Genomic DNA, 25131 nt, shown 5'->3' on the forward strand with positions numbered 1-25131 from the left:
CACCCATGACTGCGCCCCTGCCCAGTCATGTGAAATCCAAAGATTAGGGGCCTAATTCATTAATTTCAAATGGAGGCTGGGTCAGCCTCCATTTGTGAACAAGTGGTTGTGCTGAGCGTGCTGGTAGGGCCAACTTCCAGCCATAGGCCGTGGTTGTGCTGGCACCTCCCGGAAGTGAACCGAGGTTGAGCTGGCTGCTCCCATTGTGCAAGAAGCCTGAGGAGTCGCTAACCCCGAGTGTAGCCGGTCATGGACCAGGGTTGAGCTGGCCCGCCTTAGGCTGGGTTGAGTCAAGAAACAGCATGCACTAGTCGTACAGACTGTTTGTAAGACAATGTGCAAAAGTGTGAAGAAGGATGCCGTTTAAATACTATGAGGGTGGTTGATTATTGAGATTGATTTGTAGCTAATGAAGATTGGATGTAGGTGTGCAAATTAGCTGGTCACGCTCTATGACCAATTAAGCAGTTCCTTGCTAGTAGACTGCGAGTTCCAATTAATTTGATTTACTTTACCTTTATTTAACTAGGCAAGTCAGTTAAGAACAAATCATTATTTTCAATGACGGCCTAGGAACAGTGGGTTAACTGCCTTATTCAGGGGCAGAACGACAGATTTTTACTTTGTCAGCTCGGGGATTCGATATTGCAACCTTTCGGTTACTAGTCCAACACTCTAACCACTATGCTACCTGCCGCCCCAATATGGTTGTCTGGGCCCATATATGGATTTCCTGTCGCGTTCCAATATGAACGTTGACTACAATATAGCGTCATCAAATTGAAACATTTTAGTTCCCTCGTCAGGTTCTTGAACCAGAAGAAGCAGCGCAATGGTCTGAGCGCTCTTTGCCGAGACTACGACTCTGTGCTCGCGCCCTATACCGCCCTACCGGTGCAGCGCGACTGAACGAGTTTCGATGTGACGCTGAAGTCAAGTCAGAGAGGAAGAAGAGAGATGCCCAGCTCTGCGGAAAATCTGTCACCCTCACCAGCTGGCGATTTTTCCTTGTTTCGCCTACAAAGCATTACGTTTTTGTATGGCGGTCAATGAGAGTGTCAGATTTTGTCAACTTAATGAATAGCTAATTTGCTACAGGTTTATTTGATCGAATATAAGTTTCGTAATGCTTAAGTTCTTACGTGTACAATTTAAGTAGGACAATTTTGTATGATGCCTTTTTATATTGTACAATGGCTATTTTTCCACCCTTACCATCCTACAGTAGGTGTCGGCATGCACATCTAACGCTTGTTTGCGGACCGTCATAATACCGAAGAAGAAGAAGAAGAAGAAGAAGAAGAAGAAGAAAGATAGGCGGGAGCTTTGTGGACAACGAGTCCAATTTTAGGGCGCAGAGACGTGTATCTTGTCAGTATATCCATAGTCTTTGGTCAAACACAGAAACCGGGTTCTCTCTCTTGAAATAAGGACATCTGTCCTTGAGGTGGATAGATACAAGTATCGGGTGACATTAGTAGCATATTCGGGATTGGATGCTGTCATTAATGGTTAAAACACATCTCATCAGACAGTGTCTGTTCACTGCGAAGAGAGAGAGAGAGAGAGCGAAAGTGAGAGTGAGTGAGGGAGGTGGTATGTGTGTCATCTCATGAGCTCGATAGAGCCTCCCACCGGCGACTGCATATATACAGTGAGAGCGGCGGCCGTCGGCCGTACAGAGGAGCGATTGGGAGATATAGAGATACATCGTACGGAGGTAAGTAGCCTACAGAGCTGCCGCTTCAGAGCTGAGGGATGGTGTTGCCGCTTTCTCTTGGAGGGATGCGGAGAGCTAGAGGATGGCCGGGAGTGTCTGACATAAATTATAGGCAGTACCCTACAAGGATTATGAAATTGTCGCAATTCGCATATGTGCCCACTCTCAAGATCACGGATGCGGAGAGACAGTAGCATACCCTATAGCAGCCTAATATAGGATGCTGTATAGATTGTGTACCGGGCCAAAATCGCAGTATCTTTTAGACTAGAGAAGTCCTGTGATGGGCGGTATTTGCAACCCACAAGCCTATTTGTAGATAATGTAACATTGATTACAGTAACAATATACATTTTTGTCTCAGAAATATGACACATTTGCTAAATTATTATTGTGGTATAGGCATAGTTAGCCAAATGGAGGGTTGAATTAAGCCCTGTTTATACCTGGTGCTAACATGCACACTTTGTCCTCATTCTGATTGTGCCCACATTCGTAGAACGGTATAGACGATTAACAGCCACATTGTGATCCGATCTTCCTGACCACCTTCGGAGGTAGTCAGGCACATAAGCCAAACCATTTAAATCATCAATATACCTGCCTCTAAACTCATTGTCAGGTACCAGAAGCATTGACTTTTGTAATCAGTAAATGTCTTTAAATAATTCAATATTATTATTATCTGTCTGGCCAGATTATCTGTCAAATAACAGCTAATCTGGCTACAATGCGGACACAGTGGATGAATAAGAGACACATTTTAATACAATCTGTAAACAAAACAAACCATAATCAGGTAGTGATTGGATCATATTGATCAGATCCCCAAACTCACGTTAGTGCATGGTGTAAACAAGGCTTTACAGTACAAGAACATAAAGCACAATTACAGCTAAAACAGATCAAATAGCTATTACTAAACATTCCAGCTCAGAATACCAGCCTGATGCAGTTGGCTTTATATCAGCACTTTCACATGCAGGGAATACTAAAGCTGGGCATCTCCACGGTAACGGAATTATGCTTTGTCTCAGATTTTTCACTTTAAAATGTATACCAAACAAAAACCATTGATTTCAAAGTTTAAAAAACCATAGAACTCTATGTAAATAGACTGCTTTGAACAATTTACACAGCAAACTTAACAAAAACCACATTTACTGGGAGAACTGTGCCGATGCTGAGAGAGAGAACAGCCAAAGGTAATGATAGACTATTGAACATCACACCATTGATATTCCGACACAGTACAAAGTTCGTGGCACCTGTACAAAGTTGGAACTTGTTATTTTTAACAGCGAATAAAAGTCATGAAAATATGTAAAGTTTTTCTTCCTATTTAACATATTTAACATAACATCTTTATTCCTGTTTACACTTAAAAGGTACAGGCTTTGTACAGGCGCAGATACTGAGTGATTTTTGCCCTGAGAGTAACAAAATTGTTTATCTGATGTAACAAGTGTCCCCTGGCTTGTTAAGTTGGTAGGGAATTGACCCCAACCCTGGCACTGCCACCTAACCCATTCAACCCTGGCACTGCCACCTAGCCCATTCAACCCTAGCACTGCCACCTAGCCCATTCAACCCTGGCACTGCCACCTAACCCATTCAACCCTGGCACTGCCACCTAACCCATTCAACCCTGGCACTGCCACCTAGCCCATTCAACCCTGGCACTGCCACCTAGCCCATTCAACCCTGGCACTGCCACCTAACCCATTCAACCCTGGCACTGCCACCTAGCCCATTCAACCCTGGCACTGCCACCTAACCCATTCAACCCTGGTACTGAACCTAACCCATTCAACCCTGGTACTGAACCTAACCCATTCAAGCCACGGCATAACAAATCAATGTATTAATACGTTTTTATATATATATATATATATATATATATATAGTGCTTTTTTATATAGTGCTTTTAACAACAAAATAAAGTCACAAAGTGCTTTACAGTAAAAGTTTTGCGTATATCCCCCCCCTCCATGTGAGTAAGCTGGCTGAATGTTGGTGACCATGTAAATTGGTCAGTGGTGTGGAAATGCCAGATTTAGCCTGCCAAACAGGGGGCACGGCTCTACAATACCCACTGCCTGCTCCCTCCATGACTTTCTCTGGTACTCCCGCCCAAACAGAGCACGGCCAGTGTATGGAATCCTGCCACTTTTACTGAAAAGGGTAACACCCAACTCCCCAGCACTGGGTGAAAAACAGCCTGCAGGGCTCTCTCACCCAGGGCTGGGCAGGGGAGTGGGAGGTGGAAAGGGGGATATGCGGGAGGGAGGTGCGTGCTTGTTAGAGGGGAGGTGGGGGGGATGGTGGGTACGTGTCAGAGGGTAGGTGGAAGGGGAGATGGGTGCATGTCAGAGGGGAGGTGGGGGGGATGGTGGGTGCGTGTCAGAGGGTAGGTGGGAGGGGAGATGGGTGCGTGTCAGAGGGGAGGTGGGAGGGATGGTGGCTGCATGTCAGGGGAGGTGGGAAGGATGGTGGATGCATGTCAGAGGGGGGGGGGGGGATGCATGCCAGAGGGGAGGTGGGAGGGATGGTGGGTGCATGTCAGAGGGGAGGTGGGAAGGATGGTGGATGCATGTCAGAGGGGGTGGATGCATGTCAGGGGAGGTGGGAGGGATGGTGGGTGCATGTCAGAGGGGAGGTGGGAGGGATGGTGGGTGCATGTCAGGGGAGGTGGGAGGGATGGTGGGTGCATGTCAGGGGAGGTGGGGGGGATGGTGGGTACGTGTCAGAGGGTAGGTGGAAGGGGAGATGGGTGCATGTCAGAGGGGAGGTGGGGGGGATGGTGGGTGCGTGTCAGAGGGTAGGTGGGAGGGGAGATGGGTGCGTGTCAGAGGGGAGGTGGGAGGGATGGTGGCTGCATGTCAGGGGAGGTGGGAAGGATGGTGGATGCATGTCAGAGGGGGGGGGGGGGGGGGGGGGATGCATGCCAGAGGGGAGGTGGGAGGGATGGTGGGTGCATGTCAGAGGGGAGGTGGGAAGGATGGTGGATGCATGTCAGAGGGGGTGGATGCATGTCAGGGGAGGTGTGAGGGATGGTGGGTGCATGTCAGAGGGGAGGTGGGAGGGATGGTGGGTGCATGTCAGGGGAGGTGGGAGGGATGGTGGGTGCATGTCAGGGGAGGTGGGAGGGATGGTGGCTGCATGTCAGGGGAGATGGGAGGGATGGTGGATGCATGTCAGAGGGGGGGGGGGTGGATGCATGTCAGAGGGGAGGTGGGATGGATGGTGGCTGCATGTCAGAGGGGAGGTGGGAGGGATGGTGGCTGCATGTCAGAGGGGAGGTGGGAGGGATGGTGGGTGCATGTCAGAGGGGAGGTGGGAGGGATGGTGGCTGCTTGTCAGAGGGGAGGTGGGAGGGATGGTGGGTGCATGTCAGAGGGTAGGTGGGAAGGATGGTGGGTGCGTGTCAGAGGGTAGGTGGGAAGGATGGTGGGTGCGTGTCAGAGGGGTGGTGGGAGGTGGGAGGGATGGTGGGTGCATGTCAGAGGGTAGGTGGGAAGGATGGTGGGTGCGTGTCAGAGGGGAGGTGGGAGGTGGGAGGGATGGTGGGTGCATGTCAGAGGGGAGGTGGGAGGGATGGTGGGTGCATGTCAGAGGGGAGGTGGGAGGGATGGTGGGTGCATGTCAGAGGGGAGGTGGGAGGGATGGTGGGTGCATGTCAGAGGGGGGGGGGGTGGATGCATGTCAGAGGGGAGGTGGGAGGGATGGTGGCTGCATGTCAGAGGGGAGGTGGGAGGGATGGTGGGTGCATGTCAGGGGAGGTGGGAGGGATGGTGGGTGCATGTCAGAGGGGAGGTGGGAGGGATGGTGGATGCATGTCAGAGGGGAGGTGGGAGGGATGGTGGCTGCATGTCAGAGGGGAGGTGGGAGGGATGGTGGGTGCATGTCAGGGGAGGTGGGAGGGATGGTGGGTGCATGTCAGAGGGGAGGTGGGAGGGATGGTGGATGCATGTCAGGGGAGGTGGGAGGGATGGTGGTGAGAAGCAGGGGAACCGGGAGGAGGTGTGTGCATGAGGCAGGGTTAGAGGGGAGATGTTTGGGTGGGTGTGTATGGGGATGGGGGTAGGGAGGCGCGCCCCTCTTGTCTAGTCTGTCAGTGTGCCAGGTCTACATTCCCACTGCACCGGCCGGTGAAAAGGGCTGTAAATATATAAACAGGCCTGGCAGGATTAGAGCCTGCTGGGAGTGATCAGGGGGGATTTCCACCCCGCCTGACACACAATGGCACCGCCATATAACATAAACACGCATACACATACACACAATGGCACCGTGGCACAACAGACCTGAGCCTCCATAGATTTGATGCATACTGTCTTTTGTTTGGGAAGCGTTGGTTCGTCTAGCCACGGGCTGTGTGTACGATGCAGGGGGCACGGCGGGGTGGCAGGGGAGGGAGGGAGGGGTGTTGTGGTCCTGATTGGATGTGTGTGTGTGTGTGCAGAGAGAGACAGACAGACAGAGAAAGAAACGGAGAGAGAGACGGACACAATAGCAGGATGAATAGAGTTGTTTTATTCCCTGTGTGTGTGCTGGAGAGTCAGCTGAGCGTCGATAGAGACAGACCGAGGGATGGGATCTATGCTCACATAAAACAACAACCGTGACGGCCGATCCAGTCTGGTTTGAACCTGTCACACCAGACTAAGAAGCAGACTGAGAAGTGACAACTGCAGTAATTTCACAGACCACAACCCTCTCTCTCAGCTAAAAGGCACTAGCTAACACACTCTAACGTACGACAGCTCTACTGTTGGCCAAGCAGACATTCTCTCTGTATGATTTGGCAGTCCCACACTCACTCTACTGTACCTGACTCACTTAACCTGTGAGAGAATGAAAGACTGTCTGCAACCACCAACCATCTTCACTTTGTTTACCCGTATCCATCCATCCTGTCACCATGGTGACCCCTTTTCTCTCTCTCTCTCTCTCTCTCTCTCTCTCTCTCTCTCTCTCAGTGTGCCGGCTCTGGCCCTGGCTACAGCCATGCCTCTTCTGGAAGAGACCACTGTGCCTCGAGAGCATCCCCCCACACTGCCTGTGGTCATCATAGGTATGTTTAGCCCTAACCTCTGACCCCTGACCGCTAACATCTAACCCTAACCTCTAACTCTGCCCCGAGAGGCTAGCACCTCTTTGCCATCTCACCTCGCCCGCCGTCATCATTCACAGGTAACCTCTGACATTGCAAACATTTGATTCTCTCCTCTGTATGTCTGTGTAGGTAACGGGCCATCAGGTATCTGCCTGTCCTACCTGCTGAGTGGCTACAAGCCCTACCTGGACCCTTCAGCTGTTCACCCAAACCCTGTTCTGTACAGGAAGTTACAGGAGACCAGACACCTGCCCATCACTGAACAGGTGAACATCAAAGCATTGCTTTAAACACATATACAGCGCACATACATACACACACACACACACACAGAGATCACAGTTGACAAACACAAACATTGAAACATGATCTGGTCTCTCTATGCAGGATCTGGAGTATCTGAGTGAAGGTCTGGAGGGGCGGTCAGGAAACCCTGTAGCGGTGCTGTTTGACACCCTGCTGCACCCCAATGCGGATTTTGGCTACGAGTTTCCCCCTGTGCTACAGTGGAGAAGAGACAAGCAGCAGCACCTCCCTCACCTGGTGCTGGGCAGGGCAACGCCTGGAGGGGCCTGGCACGTGAGTTATTCCTAAACAGCTTACACCCTCCTTTCCCCATTCATTTACCCCTACACCTCACCCATGGTGCTGGGCAGAGCTATGCCTGGGAAACCTGGAAAGACTTCACCCCCAAATCTCCTCATCCATATGTTCCAATCCTCACCTCCAATCCTCTCTTTTCTCTCTCTTCTAGGTGATGGAGGGCTCCATGCTGACCATCAGTCTGGGCATCTGGATGGAACTGCCAGGGATCAACTACCGAGACCTGACTAACAATGGCAAATGCAGGTACTGACAATGGCAAATGCAGAGAGGGAGGGATGGAGAGGGATAGAGAGATGCTGCAATGAAGTTAAATACATTCAAAACAATGAGACAGCTTAAAATTCCTTAATACGTTAAGAGTTTACTAAAATATATTTTGTTTGACAACGAGTGCTTCCCCCCCCCCCCCCCCCCCGTCCCAGGGGCGTGACCAACAACCGGGCCACTCCAGAGGAGATCTCGTCTTACTACCGTAACTACGTCAAGCTAATGGGCCTGAAGCAGAACTTTGTTGACAACACCTACGTGACCTCTGTGCAGAAACTTTTCCGTGGACCCGAGGGGGAGGGTCTAGAGAATGGCCAAGGAGGGTTGGGGGTGGGGGGAAAGGGGGTGTACGAGGGGAGGGAGGGTGAAGGTGTAGACGAAGGGGGAGGTGGGGGCCTGTGGGAGGTGAGGGGGTACCAGCGGGTGCAGGGCGACACCCACGTTCCCTTCTGCCTGTTTTCGGAGAATGTAGTTCTGGCCACGGGCGCGTCTGATTCGCCAGCTCAGCTGGGTGTGGAGGGGGAGGAGCTTCCCTTCGTGTTCCACAGCATCTCTGCCCTGGGATTGGCTGTGAGCCGGAAGAAGCTTGGGCCAAACTCTGATCCGGTGCTGATTGTGGGGGCGGGGTTAAGCGCGGCGGATGCGGTTTTGTGCGCTTGTAACAACAACATTTCCGTGCTGCATGCCTTCCGCAAACACGTAGACGACCCAGGCCTCATCTTTAAACAGCTACCCAAGACCCTCTACCCAGAATACCACAAGGTCTACCACATGATGCACTCCCAGACCCACACAACACCAAACATGGCTGCCACCTCCACCACCAATGGCCTTCCCAGCATGGCCGCCTCAGTCTGCTCCAAGATGTGCTCCAAGCCCCAACCCACCACAAATAACATGGCCGCCAGTGGTGGTCCCGTTCTGTTCCCTGACTACACCAGCTTCCCAGAGCACTGTGTGGTGTCCTTCCAGCCAGACATGAAGTGTGTCCTGCAGGGGAGCAACTCCCTCAAGGCCTTTAAGATCTCCATGGCCCTGGTGTTGATCGGCACCCATCCCAACCTGTTCTTCCTCAAGGGCCAGGGCCAGTACCTGGGACTGGACCCCACCAAACCCATCTCCTGCAAGCAGAACCCTGTGGATGTGCACCCCTACACCTTCGAGTGCACCAAGGACCCAGGACTGTTCGCCATGGGCCCGCTGGTGGGAGACAACTTTGTTCGCTTCCTAAAGGGCGGTGCTCTAGGCATTGCCTCCTGCCTGCTCAAGAGACTGAAGAAGAAAGGCAAGCTGATCGCAGAAGGGGGAGGAGTAGGAGGAGGAGAGTTTATCTAGGTGAAGTGTGGATAGAGAGGCACGAGGTGGTGAATGAGTTGGAAGCGAGAGAAAGAGAGGAGGAAGAGGCATCTTTATTTAAGTGAAGGGAGAAAGGAGAGGAAGGAGGTGGAGAAAGGGAGGAGAGGAAGGAGGAAGAGGAGGGGGTTCATCTTAGTAAAAATAGCTACTATAACCAATGGAGTTCTGAGTTAAAAGGGCAAAGCCAAACAGTACGTTTTTTAATATTTTATTGTTTGCAGTGGACATGCCTATTTGAACTCTGAAGCTTTCTTACCACTTCTGAGAGAACTGAAAACAATGGAAGTGGAGGCAGGCTAGTTACAGTTCATGACCAGGTTCAGCCCACCATCCGTTACAGCTCCACTGTTCTGGTTTCTGCTGGGAAGCTGTCACAGGGTTTAATGTCCTCTATCCAGAAATCCAATCTGCAGTGTGACAATGTTTTTTAAGTCATATTTCTGACATTTTGTAATGGTATTAGTTTTTGTTATTTGCTCACCTTGTCTTTCATGCAAGTGCATTTTTTGATTTCTCATCTACTTTAAACAATTGTTCTACTATTTCTCTGATGGCCTTCACCACACAATGGACTGTGAACCACTACAACTCCCCTTTAAAGCTTCAAGGAAATGGAACTTTGTAGAGATAGGCCCATAGCTGCTATAGTGTTCCTGCCATCATCTCAATTCTGAGTTTCTCATCAGTGCCAAGCTTCAGACCCCAAGTAGTATCTGGCAGACCAGGATGTAAGGGGAACGTTGAAGTAACAGATGAATAACAGATTCATCAAAAACCCCATCACCATCCTAATCAGACGAAGTAGAACTAACTCACTATGGTTGGAGCGCTCCACTTAACGCTTTTCCTACGCAAACCCTTCCACTCACACACCTGACCTGAATGTATTCTGGATCAGATAACTCATTGCTAACTTACTGTACATGTCAGCCTGATTTCAAACAATGGGACATAAGAGTTCTCTATTGATGTTAGACCATAACAAAATGCCAAATAGTGTTTTTTAGACACACTGAAGTCATGCAGATGCGCGTGACTCTCGGCTGCAGTAAGAAATCCATCGCCATCTGCATCCATCCAACATAGCGTAGATTTACGATATTACTCACAACAAAATCACTTTTTGGAGTCTCATATGCTTACCGTGATGTTTTGATTCTAGCTGGAACAGTCGCTAAGACTATATCTGGTTGTGATCTTTGAAAAATAACTATTTTGGATGCAGCAGTTGTTAGCTAGAATGCTAACGCTCATTGACATAGGCTGTAGCAAAAGCTAGTCAAATAGCCATTTTACTGGTTGAAGTTGAAGTGTTTTTTAAGAATAATGCAGTTGATTTGGGGTAACACAAACGTTATATTAAGCAGGACATTCATACGAGCTTTAAAATCCAATTATAATCCAAAAGTAGTGTGAAATGCACTCATAAGTAACATCTAAATATAGGCTTTTTTGCTGCCACCAATTTGCAGCAATGTTAACACAGAAAGGGGTCTATAAACTACTACTAGTCGACGACTCCTGATAAGTGTACATTGGATAAACGCAAACTGTAGGTGCATTCTTTGACGTCCATCAGTCTGAATACAAAACTGCTAGTCCATTGCATTTATCAGGAGTCGACTATCGCCTATTGAAGTCATAATGACTGTTAAATGCACATTTTCTGGTTGCCATTATGGAGTAAATATTATGCCTGTGGCTCTGATTCCAGGTCCGTATAGTATTCTCTGTGACATTTCTCATACCATGTCACTTTCACACAGCCATCATACGCCTCATGTGTTTGTTGTGCCAAATACCTGTTACTGTATGTAAAGCTGTGAGGACTGAGGGTGGAGTTTCATTCATTTATTGAACCAGTCAGTCGCCTTTAGAATGTGTTTATTCATATGCAGTTTATTTCCGCATGCAGTCATCCTCAAGACTGAAGCTGCTTGCAGAAAAGAAAAACGAAACAAATTGTGGAATTGGGATAAAATATAGATTGTTGACCAGATCAGCAAACTGAAAATGTATGGACAGTTCCTGGTCAATATGCTGTATTCCAAACTAACCAGCCCTTAGGCACTACATCCAGACCTGAAAAGATGAATCAGTGGATAGGTGTAATTGTAAGGTGGTGGTAGTCACTCAACCTTGCTCCCAGATAGGCCATCAGCTTATGGCTAATTACACCTACATGTCCAATCTACACAGTAGGTGCCTTGATGAGAAGGGTTAACTAGGGGTTGATTAATAAGAAAAGGAAACAGCAAAAGGACCCCAACCCCTGGGGTCTAACCAGGGTTTTCTACTACTGTCTTACAACACATAACCCACGGTCTTCTCCTGTTCACAACAGACAGACACGCTGCTTTGTGCTTGGTAGAGTTGGACTCCTCTCTTGTACAACTCAAATGACTTTTTAATATGTTTTGTATACTGTATTTTTTATTATGAACAAATAAAAATCTTGAAACGTAAAACCTATTTATTTGTTTACATAGCTCGCCATCAGTGACTAAATCAAGGTATATAGTTAGTGTACAGTACATAGACAGACATTTCTGCCCACATCTATCACCGACAAACATTGTTAAAATTTGTCATTGACAGGCCCCTCTTGATCATTGTACTCAAAATGACCAGAGTTAACTCAAGATCCATTCCTGAACATTATTAGTGGAGCGGAGATGGCAGTTCTATCAAACGGAGAATTCTAGAAGCCAAAACATTCCATGGGGTGTTGGCATCCCTTCCTGTGTCTTAAGATGAACATTTGTCAACAGGGCTTCACATGTTACAACCAGGTGCTCTCATCTTTTCTTGGTGGGTTTGGGGTTGTACCTACACGCACGCACGCACGCACGCACGCACACGCACGCACACACACACACACACACACACACACACACACACACACACACACACACACACACACACACACACACACACACACAGGTTAAGTCAGGGCAGTGGCCATCCAGACATCCCACTTAAACACTCAGGCTTTTAACATTCCTGCTAGATCAATCCTGGATGCATTTTGGACAAATATTAAAAATAGCCCAAATTAAGCCAGCTCTGTAAACCTCTGGCCGGGTTTGAAGAACTCAAACCAAACATCCTCCCAATAAACTAAGTCTGGGAGACGGGTTCAGGCCAGACCCAAAAACATAAAACCGTGGCTTGTTTTCTTAGTAGCCGGCGCTGTCCTCTGGCCATGCATGACTGAGTGGGCATCATGACTCAATGATCAAACAGCACAGTCTCGCTCCAGGCAGGCACGCACACACCCTTTTCTGCTTAGCCAGGGAAAATGCAGCAGCCCTAGCGTGTGCTTACATCACCAGCACCCAGACAACCAGGTGTGACGCAGGAATCACTGGGCGCTGATTGGTCAGTGACAACAAGCCCAAACCGTCCCAAACGAAGATCCACCCACTCACATCAGGAATGTTTCTCTCTGTTCTGTGGGTCTTGGTCTAAACGGTCCTTTTCAGATGACTATTTGACAGGCGATTCCAAAAATGGTGTTGATGTGTATTGTACGTATGCAGGGGACCAGCTCATTTCTCCTTGAGGGAGAATACAGTTCTATCTAATGTGAATCATCGTTTAGCTGGGATAAAAACCTGAGATCAGCCATGTTGGTTGGACTACAGCTACAATGTTGCTGGGCAGTCAATGTTGTCTTGTGTTTCTGAATTGGGGTTAAGGGAATGAATAGATGAATGAATGTGGAGTAGTGAAGAGCTCAGCAGACAGCTTCTAGTCCCAGTCATCATGTGGGCAGGCAGCTGTGTGTGCGTCAGCCTGTAGGGCGCTGTTGTCTTGTGTCTGGTAGTGACGTCCTTGAACACGGCGCAATGCCCTCTGGGAATGTGATGTTTGTGTAAGCTGGGTGCTCCAACCCTTCTGCTCCACTGCAGACTGCAGATGGAGTGGCTGACTTTTTCTACCTTGGGGGCTGGAGGGTTCAACATAATCAACATCACTCCACATTCATCCATTCATTCCCAGCCTGGATCAAAACTTCTTCCAACCAATAGCCCGGGCTACAGCTTGGTTTACATTGTACTGTAGACTGTGGTGCTCTCCACCTGAAATAATGTGACCCAAATTGGTTTGGGTTGATTGTTTTGGTGTTTGCAGCCTGACAAGCCTTGTCCTCGTACCTGAAGAGGTCATCTCCCAAAGTCTCCTCTTTCTTGTTCTGACGCTCATCCTGAAACACACAGACACAGGGCTTTGAGTCACAGACCCACAAACCTCCATCTCCTCTCTACCCAGCCTCAGCCCCCTCCATCTCCTCTCTACCCAGCCTCAGCCCCCTCCATCTCCTCTCTACCCAGCCTCAACCCCCTCCATCTCCTCTCTACCCAGCCCCAGCCCCCTCCATCTCCTCTCTACCCAGCCTCAACTCCCTCCATCTCCTCTCTACCCAGCCTCAACTCCCTCCATCTCCTCTCTACCCAGCCTCAACCCCCCATCCCTTGTTACTACTGTACCATTTCATGGTAAATACCATGTACTTCTCTTCTAGGAGTGTTTGTGTGTTTCAGGGGTTGCTAAACAGACAGTAAGTATTGTAGTAAACAGCAGCTGAAGTAGGACTGTGTACCTCTGCTGCGTCTCTCAGCCACTCCTCCAGCTCAGAGTTCTTGCCTCGGTTGTGGGCCAACAGGTCTGACCCGCCGATGATGTTGGGCAAACCCTGGGCACCGGGAACTGGGACCTGAAACACACACACATTACTACACACACACACAGAAACAGAGACACTAACCTAACAGAGTCCCATGACCCTGTCTTGTGGTGAGGTGCATTCTGGGGTCTACCTTGCGGAAGCGTTTAAAGTCCTTCCTGTTGACATTGCCGTGCGTCTCCATAGGGCGTGGTTTAGGTCTTGCCGGTGTTGCCACGGTGAGGGATTTGAACTCCACCACTATAAGTCTGCTGGGGAGATTCTCACCCCCTAAACCCTACATCACAACACACAGACCAGTTACTGACAGACCTAACTCTTCCCCACTGGCCCCTACTCCAGACCAGTTACTGACAGACCTAACTCTTCCCCACTGGCCCCTACTCCAGACCAGTTACTGATAGACCTAACTCTTCCCCACTGGCCCCTACTCCAGACCAGTTACTGACAGACCTAACTCTTCCCCACTGGCCCCTACTCCAGACCAGTTACTGATAGACCTAACTCTTCCCCACTGGACCCTACTCCAGACCTAACTCTTCCCCACTGGCCCCTACTCCAGACCAGTTACTGATAGACCTAACTCTTCCCCACTGGCCCCTACTCCAGACCAGTTACTGACAGACCTAACTCTTCCCCACTGGCCCCTACTCCAGACCAGTTACTGACAGACCTAACTCTTCCCCACTGACCCCTACTCCAGACCAGTTACTGATAGACCTAACTCTTCCCCACTGGCCCCTACTCCAGACCAGTTACTGACAGACCTAACTCTTCCTCACTGGCCCCTACTCCAGACCAGTTACTGACAGACCTAACTCTTCCCCACTGACCCCTACTCCAGACCAGTTACTGACAGACCTAACTCTTCCCCACTGGCCCCTACTCCAGACCAGTTACTGACAGACCTAACTCTTCCCCACTGGCCCCTACTCCAGACCAGTTACTGATAGACCTAACTCTTCCCCACTGGCCCCTACTCCAGACCAGTTACTGACAGACCTAACTCTTCCCCACTGGCCCCTACTCCAGACCAGTTACTGACAGACCTAACTCTTCCCCACTGGCCCCTACTCCAGACCAGTTACTGATAGACCTAACTCTTCCCCACTGGCCCCTACTCCAGACCAGTTACTGATAGACCTAACTCTTTCCCACTGGCCCCTACTCCAGACCTAACTCTTCCCCACTGGCCCCTACTCCAGACCTAACTCTTCCCCACTGGCCCCTACTCCAGACCTAACTCTTCCCCACTGGACCCTACTCCAGACCAGTTACTGATAGACCTAACTCTTTCCCACTGGCCCCTACTCCAGACAGATACAGACAGGACTTACTGAGGCGTCCTGTTTGACAGGTTTGGCATCAGTCTCTGGCTCTTCCAGATGACCAGGGGTCACACCATTAACTGGTTTTGACTTGGGGGGGGGGAGACAGAAGATGGAGGATAGTTCATAATAATAGTCACGTCATAGAAACCAGGGCTGAGGAAGGCAGTCAATTCAGGAAGTAAACTGAAATTACAATTCAGTGATTTTAAAAATGGCAGATATTTTCAATGAAACAGAAGTAGAAGCTATCAATTTTTATATTTTTAATTAAAATCAAGGTCTCTGAGTGCTGTGGTACTGTCCTCTTCGTATTCTCCATGTCTTCTTCCCTCCTGGAGAACTTGGCCTCTGATTGGACAGTAGGGGACTCCTCGCCTTCCCTAGGTCTGAGACAGAAAACATTGGTGTCTGTATATAATATCACCATTAACTCATGATTGATAAGCCACTGTGTGGAATTGTATGGATATCTCCAGAGAGCTGCGCTTGCCTTTTCTTGCCAACAGGCTGGAAGAAATTAGTGAGGGTAGACTGTTTCTGGGGGGAACATTTCTGCGAGACCTGTTGTTTCTGGGAGGAGCGATTCTGTGGAGACATCGTCTGCACTCCTCCGTTGGTCCGAGGGGCTGTGGCCAGGAATCTGGTGATAGCATCACCTTTCCCTCCACCTAATATCATGATAATACAATGTCATTTAGCAGACCCGTGTTTTCAGTTTATATGGCCCACGCCAGAACTTTCCTACTGTAACTCTGACACCCACCCACTCTGTCATTAGAAACTATTCTACCTGGATGTTGTAGCTCTCCCTTTTTTCTGTCCGAGCCGCCACCACCAGCACTGTCTGAGGCGCTGAATGATGACATCATAGTCTCTGCCACTGTGCAGGTCCCGGCCAGCTCTCGGCCTGAGGGTTTGGGTCGGTTAAGATGAGAGGTGGTCCGGCTCTGGTCAATCTCAGGGGTCTCTCCAACTGCGCTTACCCCAGCCACGCCCGCCCTACTCGGGGATAAGAAAACACAGATCAGCCTGATGCACTCAAATAGAACAGTGAGTTTGGAGCTCAGGTTGTGTGTGTGTGTGTGTGTGTGTGTGTGTGTGCGTCTTACCCACTGATGCCCTGTGACGGCTCTGTGTTTACAGCATAGGCTGTGATGTTCTGAGACACCGCTGGCATTACCGTCTCGTCCACTGGTGCATTCTGGGATAGCGTGGCGCCAGGGATGGTGGGTTTCATTCTCATGGATTCTGACCAGGGGAGAAACACATTAACAACAATACAAGTGTTGACTTCACTATATAAATGCATATCATTATAAAATCAGGAACTCAAAATAAAAACTGAGACTATGATTCACCGTATGAGAGGCCCACCCACCTGAGTCAGCCTTCTGATTGGAGGGATTGCAGTACTTGTCACAGCTGACATAGATGGCAGCCAATCCGATCTCAGACTCTGTGATGAATCGAAGACCTTTCCTGGAGAGCGTGAGAGATGGTAAATATAGACTGTGCTGACACAACCAGTTAGTCTCATTTCAGAGCTGCAGAGAAGAAGTGTAACACCAGTGAATATACATAGGAAAAGCCTCAAGTCTCAAAACCTTTGGGAATGTCTCAATTGTTTGTGTAGTTCAATTTTTTAGGTGTGGAACACATTCAAACTGCACTCTGTCTTTATGATACTGCAATGTGTGTACCTCTGTAGAATCCTCCCCACAGAGTCTGCCCACTTCTTAGTGGAATGGGACAGTAGTGCTTGGGAGTTTCCCGTTGCCATGCCAATCACACAGCTCAATGGTGATTCCAGGAGTGACACAGGGACAGACAGACCCCTCCTCCAAGAGCTGGCTCCTCCCACCTCCACAACTCACTGCCTAACTCAGACGCTTTTGCTGGAGAGGAGTGAGTGAGAGAGATGTATTATTATTATTGTGATTATTATTCCAAATAGGAGATGTACGGGTAGTAGGGTTGACGGTAATGATAGTAGTTTAATGACGGTAGGGATAGTGGTGGTGGTAGTAGTAATGATGATGGTAGTTGTGATGTATTGGTGATGATGACCGTTATAAATTAGTTATAGTAGGTAGCCGGTAGAGATATTAGAGGCAGAAGTGCTACTAGTGGTAATGGTAGTAGCAGTAGAGATATTAGAGGTAGAAGTGCTACTAGTGGTAATGGTAGCAGTAGAGATATTAGAGGTAGAAGTGCTACTAGTGGTAACGGTAGTAGTAGGGATATTAGAGGTAGAAGTGCTACTAGTAGTAATGGTAGTAGCAGTAGAGATATTAGAGGTAGAAGTGCTACTAGTGGTAATGGTAGTAGTAGAGATATTAGAGGTAGAAGTGCTACTAGTGGTAATGGTAGTAGTAGAGATATTAGAGGTAGAAGTGCTACTAGTGGTAGAGATATTAGAGGTGGAAGTGCTACTAGTGGTAATGGTAGTAGTAGAGATATTAGAGGTAGAAGTGCTACTAGTGGTAGAGATATTAGAGGTAGAAGTGCTACTAGTGGTAACGGTAGTAGTAGTAGAGATATTAGAGGTAGAAGTGCTACTAGTGGTAATGGTAGTAGCAGTAGAGATATTAGAGGTAGAAGTGCTACTAGTGGTAATGGTAGTAGTAGAGATATTAGAGGTAGAAGTGCTACTAGTGGTAATGGTAGTAGTAGAGATATTAGAGGTAGAAGTGCTACTAGTGGTAGAGATATTAGAGGTAGAAGTGCTACTAGTGGTAATGGTAGTAGTAGAGATATTAGAGGTAGAAGTGCTACTAGTGGTAGAGATATTAGAGGTAGAAGTGCTACTAGTGGTAACGGTAGTAGTAGATACTAGAGGTAGAAGTGCTCCTAGTGGTAATGGTAGTAGTAGGTATATTAGAGGTAGATGTGCTACTAGTAGTAATGGTGGTAGTAGTACAGTCACCTCTCATGGCAGACCTTGTGGATCTGCTGCCATATGTTTGGGTTTTCTGTGTAACAAAAGTACTGAGTGGAGGGGGAGCCAGGCCATTTAGGATCTTGAATACAAAACATGCATTGCGTGTATTGCACAAGATTTTCCCAACTCAGGAGCTCATGCTTTCTGAGGATATAACAGTGATGATGGCTATTGGGCTTCCTATCAAGCACTTTGAGAGCCTGTTTGTAGACAGACTGAATGGGTTTTAATGTTGTACAGCAAGCTTGGGCCCAACTAGTCAAGCAGTATGTTAAGTGGGGGAGTATCATAGATTTGAAGTACAGTTTTGCTACCTCTGTAGTCAAACAATTTTGTATAAATCGGAAATTATCTAGGTTGAATTTGGTTATTTGAATGACCTTTTTCACCTGCTTTTTAAAAGAGAGGTTGGAATGATGCCACACTGACACACTGAGTACTGCCTTCAAGGTAGAATTTCATCCATCTCAAGGCATCGGGGGAAAAGTTGAACTTGGACAATTTTGTGATGAGAACCTCATGGTTAACAGTATCAAAAGCCTTCCTTAGGTCCAGAAACACAGCCCCAACAACGCCCCCTTTGTCCATCTTGGACTTCACATTTTCCAGAAGAAAGCAGTTGGCTGTTTCTGTGGAGTGTTTTGCTCTGAAGCCAAACTGCATGGAGTGTAATGTGAAGGGACTGTTGTTGAGGTGGGCAATCAGTTGCTCTGATACACACTTTTCAACAACCTTCGACACCACAGGTAGTATACTAATGGGCCTGTAGTTACTCAAGTCAGCAGGGTCGCCCGATTTAAAGACGGACGTTATTATGGCCGACTTCCATACCCTTGGAAACACCCCCTGACCAATAGATGTTGGTGACCTTAGTAATGGGGCCAATGAGTGACTCTCTGTAGTTTTTAAGAAAGGTAGAGTCCAGCCCAAACATCTTTTGTTGTAGAGTTCTTTAGTGTGCTAATTACCCTGTTCACCTCTGACTCAGAAACCTCCCTTATGACGAAGACGAGTTGAGCGTCATTCACAGCGTCAACACTGAGCCCAAGAAACCAGTGGAGGGGTTCTGTGTCTGTACCCTGACAGAGTCAATAAAGTAGGAATTGAAGGATATTGCTATTTTGACTGCACCCTGTGTTATACTGTTATTCCCCATGATTTCTAGTCTTTTTGCAGTGTTACTATGGTCTTTCCCTGTTAACATTTTTCGATTCTGCTGCTTCCTGTGCTTGGCCCTCCTATGTTGAACATAATAAACGGCTCTCTATCCACCGGATGTGTACCAAACTCACTAAAAGTGGCAGTAATAATGCCTCTCTTGAAAAAGCCAAACCTTGGCCCAGAAAATATAAAAAACTAAATCGGCCTATATCGAATCTTCCATTCCTCTCAAAAATGTTAGAAAAAGCTGTTGCGCAGCAACTCACTGCCTTCCTGAAGACAAAGAATGTATACGAGATGCTTCAGTCTGGTTTTAGACCCCATCATAGCACTGAGACTGCACTTGTGAAGGTGGTAAATGACCTTTTAATGGCATCAGACCGATGCTCTGCATCTGTCCTCGTGCTCCTAGACCTTAGTGCTGCTTTTGATACCATCAATCACCACATTCTTTTGGAGAGATTGGAAACCCAAATTGGTCTGCATGGACAAGTTCTGGCCTGGTTTAGATCTTATCTGTCGGAAAGATATCAGTTTGTCTCTGTGAATGGTTTGTCTTCTGACAAATCAACCGTAAATTTCGGTGTTCCTCAAGGTTCCGTTTTAGGACCACTATTGTTTTCACTATATATTTTACCTCTTGGGGATGTCATTCGAAAACATAATGTTAACTTTCACTGCTATGCAGATGACACACAGCTGCACATTTCAATGAAACATGGTGAAAAAAAATTGCCCTCACTAGAAGCCTGTGTTTCAGACATAAGGAAGTGGATGGCTGCAAACTGTCTACTTTAAAACTCGGACAAAACGGAGATGCTTGTCCTAGGTCCCAAGAAACAGAGAGATCTTCTGTTGAATCTGACAATTAATCTTAATGGTTGTACAGTCGTCTCAAATAAAACTGTGAAGTTCGGCGTTACTCTGGACCCTGATCTCTCTTTTGACGAACATATCAAGACTGTTTCAAGGACAGATTTTTTCCCATCTATGTAACATTGCAAAAATCACTCTTTCTGTCCAAAAATTATGCAGAAAAATGAATCCATGCTTTTGTTACTTCTAGGTTAGACTACTGCAATGCTCTACTTTCCGGCAACCCGGATAAAGCACTAAATAAACCTCAATTAGTGCTAAATACGGCTGCTAGAATCCTGACTAGAAACACATTTTTTTTATCATATTACTCCAGTGCTAGCCTCCCTACATTGGCTTCCTGTTAAGGCAAGGGCTGATATCAAGGTTTTACTGCTAACCTACAAAGCATTACATGTGCTTGCTCCTACCCATCTTTCCGATTTGGTCCTGCCGTACATACCTACACGTACGCGGTCACAAGACGCAGGCCTCCTAATTGTCCCTAGAATTTCTAAGCAAACAGCTGGAGGCAGGGCTTTCTCCTATAGAGCTCAATTTTATGGAATGGTCTGCCTAGCCATGTGAGAGACGCAGACTCGGTCTCAATCTTTAAGTCTTTACTGAAGACTCATCTCTTCAGTGGGTACTATGATTGAGTGTAGTCTGGCCCAGGAGTGTGAAGGTGAACGGAAAGGCTCTGGAGCAACAAACCGCTCTTGCTGTCTCTGCCTGGCTGGTTCCCCTCTCTCCACTTGGATTCTCTGCCTCTAACCCTATTACAGGGGCTGAGTCACTGGCTTACTGGTGCCCTTCCATGCCGTCCCTGAGAGGGGTGCGTCACTTGAGTGGGTTAAGTCACTGACGTGATCTTCCTGTCTGGGTTGGCGCCCCACCGGCTTCATCAATAAGTACATTGACGCCATCGTCCACACAGTGACCGTACATACATTTCCCAACCAGAAGCCATGGATTACAGGCAACATCCGCACCGAGCTAAAGGCTAGAGCTGCCGCTTTCAAGGAGTGGGACACTAATAAGAAATCCCGCTATGCCCTCAGACGAACCATCAAACAGGCAAAGGGTCAATACAGGACTAAGATTGAATTATACTACACCGGCTCAGATGCTCGTTGGATGTGGGAGGGCTTGAAAAATATTACAGGCTACAAAGGGAAACCCAGACACAAGCTGACAAGTGACGCGAGCCTACCAGACGAGCTAAATGCCTTTTATGCTCACTTCGAGGCCTGCAACACTGAAGCATGCATGAGTCCACCAGCTGTTCCGGACGACTGTGTGATCACGCTCTCCATAGCCGATATGAGCAACACCTTTAAACAGGTCAACATTCACAAAGCCGCGGGGCCAGACGGATTACCAGGACTTGTACTCAAAGCATGTGCGGACCAATTGGCAAGTGACTTCACTGACATTTTCAATCTTCACTGGCAATCTCAATCACACTCCACACTGCCCTTTCACACCTGGACAAAAGGAACACCTATGTGAAAATGCTGAACAATTCATCAAATGGCCACCCAAACTATGTACCCTGATCCCCACCCCTTTGTTTTCACACTGCTGCTACTCGCTGTTTATTATCTATGCATAGTCACTTTACAAATTACCTTGACTAACCTGTACCCTGCACCTTGATTCGGTAACTCGTTATTGTTATGTAATTTTCTTCTGTTACTTTTTTTTCCCCATATTTTTTTCTCTCATTAGTTTATTGAGTAATTATTTTCTTAACTCTATTTCTTGAACTGCATTGTTGGTTAAGGGCTTGTAAGTAAGCATTTCACGGTAAGGTCTACACCTGTTGTATTCAGCGCATGTGACGTTGAAATGTTTATTTGTTGTTGATGATGTTCGGCAGGAAGGCTCAGGATCAGGTCAGGCAGAGGTCGGTAATCCAGAGTGGTGGGGCAAAGGTACAGGACGGCAGGAAGGCTCAGGATCAGGTCAGGCAGAGGTCGGTAATCCAGAGTGGTGGGGCAAAGGTACAGGACGGCAGGAAGGCTCAGGATCAGGTCAGGCAGAGGTCGGTAATCCAGAGTGGTGGGGCAAAGGTACAGGACGGCAGGAAGGCTCAGGATCAGGTCAGGCAGAGGTCGGTAATCCAGAGTGGTGGGGCAAAGGTACAGGACGGCAGGCAGGCTCAGGGGAGGGCAGAGTGGTCAGGCAGGCGGGCTCAGAGTCGGGACAGGCAAGGGTCAAAACCAGGAGGGCAAGAAAAAGAGAGACTGGGAAAAGCAGGAGCTGAGACAAAACACTGGTTGACTTGACAAACAAGACGAACTGGCAACAAACAAACAGGTATAAATACAGAGGGGATAATGGGGAAGATGGGCCATTAGCTGTTGTGGCTGTGCCATTAGCTGTGCCATCACTGTGCCATTAGCTGTTGTGGCTGTGTGAGTGGATTGTATTACAGTAATTATTTTTCTTTGCTGTGTTCAGGCCTTGACTTGGGCAGGAGCTCACTGTAGCTGAGTACCAGCATCTCAAATGTTCTACTGCTTGGGCTCCTGTTCCTCGTATAGAATATTATCTCAAAAGTATCGTCAAGCTCCTGCACCTAAATATAAACAGTACCGGCACCCAAAATGATTACCGGAACCTATTTCAGTCCAAGTCAAGCACTGCCTGTGTTAATAACAGTCTATCTGCATTTGTACATAAGAAACAGTGAGAAACACTATCAGTCAATCTGTTTTAATAATTTCAAAAAAACATTTTCTCATCTTCCCATTTATGAGTGGCAGAATTATGGCCCGTTCCGAGTCACTGGCTTACTGGTGCTCTTCCATGCCGTCCCTAGGAGGGGTGCGTCACTTGAGTGGGTTGAGTCACTGACGTGGTCTTCCTGTCTGGGTTGGCGCCCCCCCTTGTGTTATGCCGTGGCGAAGGTTTTTGTGGGCTATACTCGGCCTTGTCTCAAAATGGTAAGTTGGTGGTTGAAGATATCCCTCTAGTGGTGTGGGGGCTGTGCTTTGGCAAAGTGGGCGGGGTTATATCCTGCCTGTTTGGCCCTGTCCGTGCTTCTACACCTGCATTGCTTGCTGTTTGGGGTTTTAGGCTGAGTTTCTGTACAGCACTTTTAGATATCATCTGATGTAAGAAGGGCTATAAAAATAAATGTGATTTGATTTGATCCAAATAAAGGACCGCTGTCAGATTTCCATGACTGTCGCGCTCTTGGCCTCAGACGACCCCGTCCCCACAGACAGGGCAGCTTCTGATTGGCTTTCATCACAGCGATGATGTTGCAGGAGTCTGGCTTGCGGATCACATCATACCAGTCAGGGTAGTCCACGGGTTGAGATCCACTGTGAGGAAGTGTTAGGAATTTTATGAATAATGACTGAACAATATCTACATTTAAATAGAACTATAACTAATTAAACTCTACCCTGTTTTACAATATCTGATTAATAATGTTAGTTCATAAGAAAGAGATTATGTAGCATGAACAAGGAGTAATTAAACATAATAAACACCATTCCAACTAGGTTGGAGAGGAATGTGTGGTGTGTGTCTTAAGTAAGCAAAGAGGGTCATTAACCTGTGTTTGAACCGACTCAACTATAACTCTGTGGCGATCAAATAAGACAGAGAGAGCCTCTCCAGGTTTTCCGTATCTGGAACTGTCTGTCCAAAAGTGGTAATAAATTATGGTGAGACTTCAGGAGTTAATCCAGTTATATGTTATATATCCAGTATGTGCGCTGGTGAGTTGGAATTAACTTTTGAACTTGCTTTGTCTTGGTCGAGAAGAGGAGATTCATTTTATAACCTATGACGTCATATTTTATATATAAACTGTTGTACATGGTTCTATGCGCGCTCCGAGAATAAATACTATTGACTATTTTTTAATAGACTGGTTGGTCTCTGTCTATTTTATGCAAATAAGGATCTTACAAATTCTTAGAAACAGACAGTGATTTTAATTGAATTGGTCAATGAACACATATAGGAATTATTAAATTCTGATGACAGGAAGGTAAAGACATTAATAACACACTTTGTTCTATCAACCGTCAATACCATCAAACAGTGTCAATGCCGGGTGGGTATTGGTCACACTTACTGATCACAGCAGCCCACTCCAAATGGATCCATACAGACACACTGGTAACAGTCCTTGGTCATCCAACTCTCACCTCTTCCATACACTTGGCCCATGTTCTCACAGCTTCCTATAAGACACATACACACAAAAACACACACATGGTTAATACACTCCCACGCACATACATACTGTACACACATACACGCGCCTTTGGTATCGAAGTAGCACTCCCCACTGTTGTAGACAGATAAACAGGGCATAGTGACACTCAGGATGAAGACTAGTGTCAACGATTTGGTGCAGAGTTATAGCGGAGTCAGGCGCAGGACACAGGTATTGAGTAACACAACTGAGTTCACTCAAAGAATCAAGCAAAATTCCAAAATAGGAACATACAAAATACACTAGCACAAAACACAACCACTAACGACAATAAACAATCACGGACAGAACAGAAATGTATGCCGGAGGGTTAACTAAGGAACGTGATATGGGAATTGAAACCAGGTGTGTGTGTGTAATACAGACAAAACAAAACGAAACTGAAACATGGATCGGTGGTGACTAGAAGGCCGGTGACGTCGACCGCCGAACACCACCCGAACAAGGAGAAGGGCTGACTTCGGCGGAAGTCGTGACAACTAGAGCCGGCAGCATCATCCTCATCATCCTCACTGGGTCTGTCATCATGGAACCAACTTAATAGTCAGACAATGGTCAGTCCATAGGGTTTAGTGTGGTGCATAGAACCAACATGGTCAATTATGATGAAAGAAAGGTATACTGTATCCTCTTAGAGTTAAGGCTATAGAAAGGAAATCAGTTAATTCCATTTTATACAAATGCTCCCTCTCTCTATTCATCTATCACTCTCCCTTAATCGCTCTCTTTCTCTCTTTTCCACACTCACCATCTTTAATTCTCCTTTTCCATCTCACTTACCCCTCAAAGATCCCTCTGTTTATTTGTTGTGAAACTCTCGCACGTCCTCCTCTTTCTCCCCC

The 25131-nt window shown here is 47.4% G+C and overlaps 3 protein-coding genes across 3 annotated transcripts; 1 reads left to right on the plus strand and 2 right to left on the minus strand.

Annotated features, from left to right (window-relative positions):
* Positions 1-638: 638 nt before the first annotated feature.
* On the plus strand, positions 639-11015 carry LOC110520781 (oxidative stress-induced growth inhibitor 2). The gene is made up of 6 exons (XM_036967219.1): positions 639-1720; positions 6703-6797; positions 6969-7105; positions 7227-7418; positions 7594-7688; positions 7868-11015. The coding sequence occupies exons 2-6, from the start codon at positions 6731-6733 to the stop codon at positions 9045-9047; spliced, it is 1671 nt and encodes a 556-aa protein (XP_036823114.1). The 5' UTR covers positions 639-1720; positions 6703-6730; the 3' UTR covers positions 9048-11015.
* Positions 11016-11483: 468 nt separating this feature from the next.
* On the minus strand, positions 11484-15408 carry LOC118964351 (nibrin-like). Its single transcript, XM_036975429.1, has 6 exons — positions 15388-15408; positions 15096-15176; positions 13892-14035; positions 13675-13788; positions 13229-13278; positions 11484-11897 (listed from the first exon to the last, which is right to left on the minus strand). Exons 1-6 carry the CDS (start codon positions 15406-15408, stop codon positions 11867-11869), a joined length of 441 nt encoding a protein of 146 aa, XP_036831324.1. The 3' UTR covers positions 11484-11866.
* A 786-nt stretch (positions 15409-16194) lies between these two features.
* Positions 16195-16913, minus strand: LOC118944481 (nibrin-like). Its single transcript, XM_036964028.1, has 3 exons — positions 16790-16913; positions 16468-16568; positions 16195-16337 (listed from the first exon to the last, which is right to left on the minus strand). Exons 1-3 carry the CDS (start codon positions 16867-16869, stop codon positions 16195-16197), a joined length of 324 nt encoding a protein of 107 aa, XP_036819923.1. The 5' UTR covers positions 16870-16913.
* Between the last annotated feature and the right edge of the window lie 8218 nt (positions 16914-25131).

This window comes from Oncorhynchus mykiss, chromosome 3 (assembly GCF_013265735.2).
Source record: "Oncorhynchus mykiss isolate Arlee chromosome 3, USDA_OmykA_1.1, whole genome shotgun sequence".
Lineage (NCBI taxonomy): Eukaryota > Metazoa > Chordata > Actinopteri > Salmoniformes > Salmonidae > Oncorhynchus > Oncorhynchus mykiss.

Coding starts and splice junctions, on each gene's coding strand:
- LOC110520781 (XM_036967219.1), top strand. CDS start 6,731: ATGCCTCTTCTGGAAGAGACCACTGTGCCTCGAGAGCATCCCCCCACA. Junction 7,106..7,226: donor ACCTGCCCATCACTGAACAG/GTGAACATCAAA, acceptor CTCTCTATGCAG/GATCTGGAGTATCTGAGTGA. Junction 7,689..7,867: donor ACTAACAATGGCAAATGCAG/GTACTGACAATG, acceptor CCCCCGTCCCAG/GGGCGTGACCAACAACCGGG.
- LOC118964351 (XM_036975429.1), bottom strand. CDS start 15,408: ATGGAGAATACGAAGAGGACA. Junction 15,177..15,387: donor TGGAGAATACGAAGAGGACA/GTACCACAGCAC, acceptor CCCCCCCCCAAG/TCAAAACCAGTTAATGGTGT. Junction 14,036..15,095: donor CTGTCAAACAGGACGCCTCA/GTAAGTCCTGTC, acceptor GTTGTGATGTAG/GGTTTAGGGGGTGAGAATCT.
- LOC118944481 (XM_036964028.1), bottom strand. CDS start 16,869: ATGGCAACGGGAAACTCCCAAGCACTACTGTCCCATTCCACTAAGAAG. Junction 16,569..16,789: donor GTGGGGAGGATTCTACAGAG/GTACACACATTG, acceptor CACGCTCTCCAG/GAAAGGTCTTCGATTCATCA. Junction 16,338..16,467: donor CAATCAGAAGGCTGACTCAG/GTGGGTGGGCCT, acceptor TCCCCTGGTCAG/AATCCATGAGAATGAAACCC.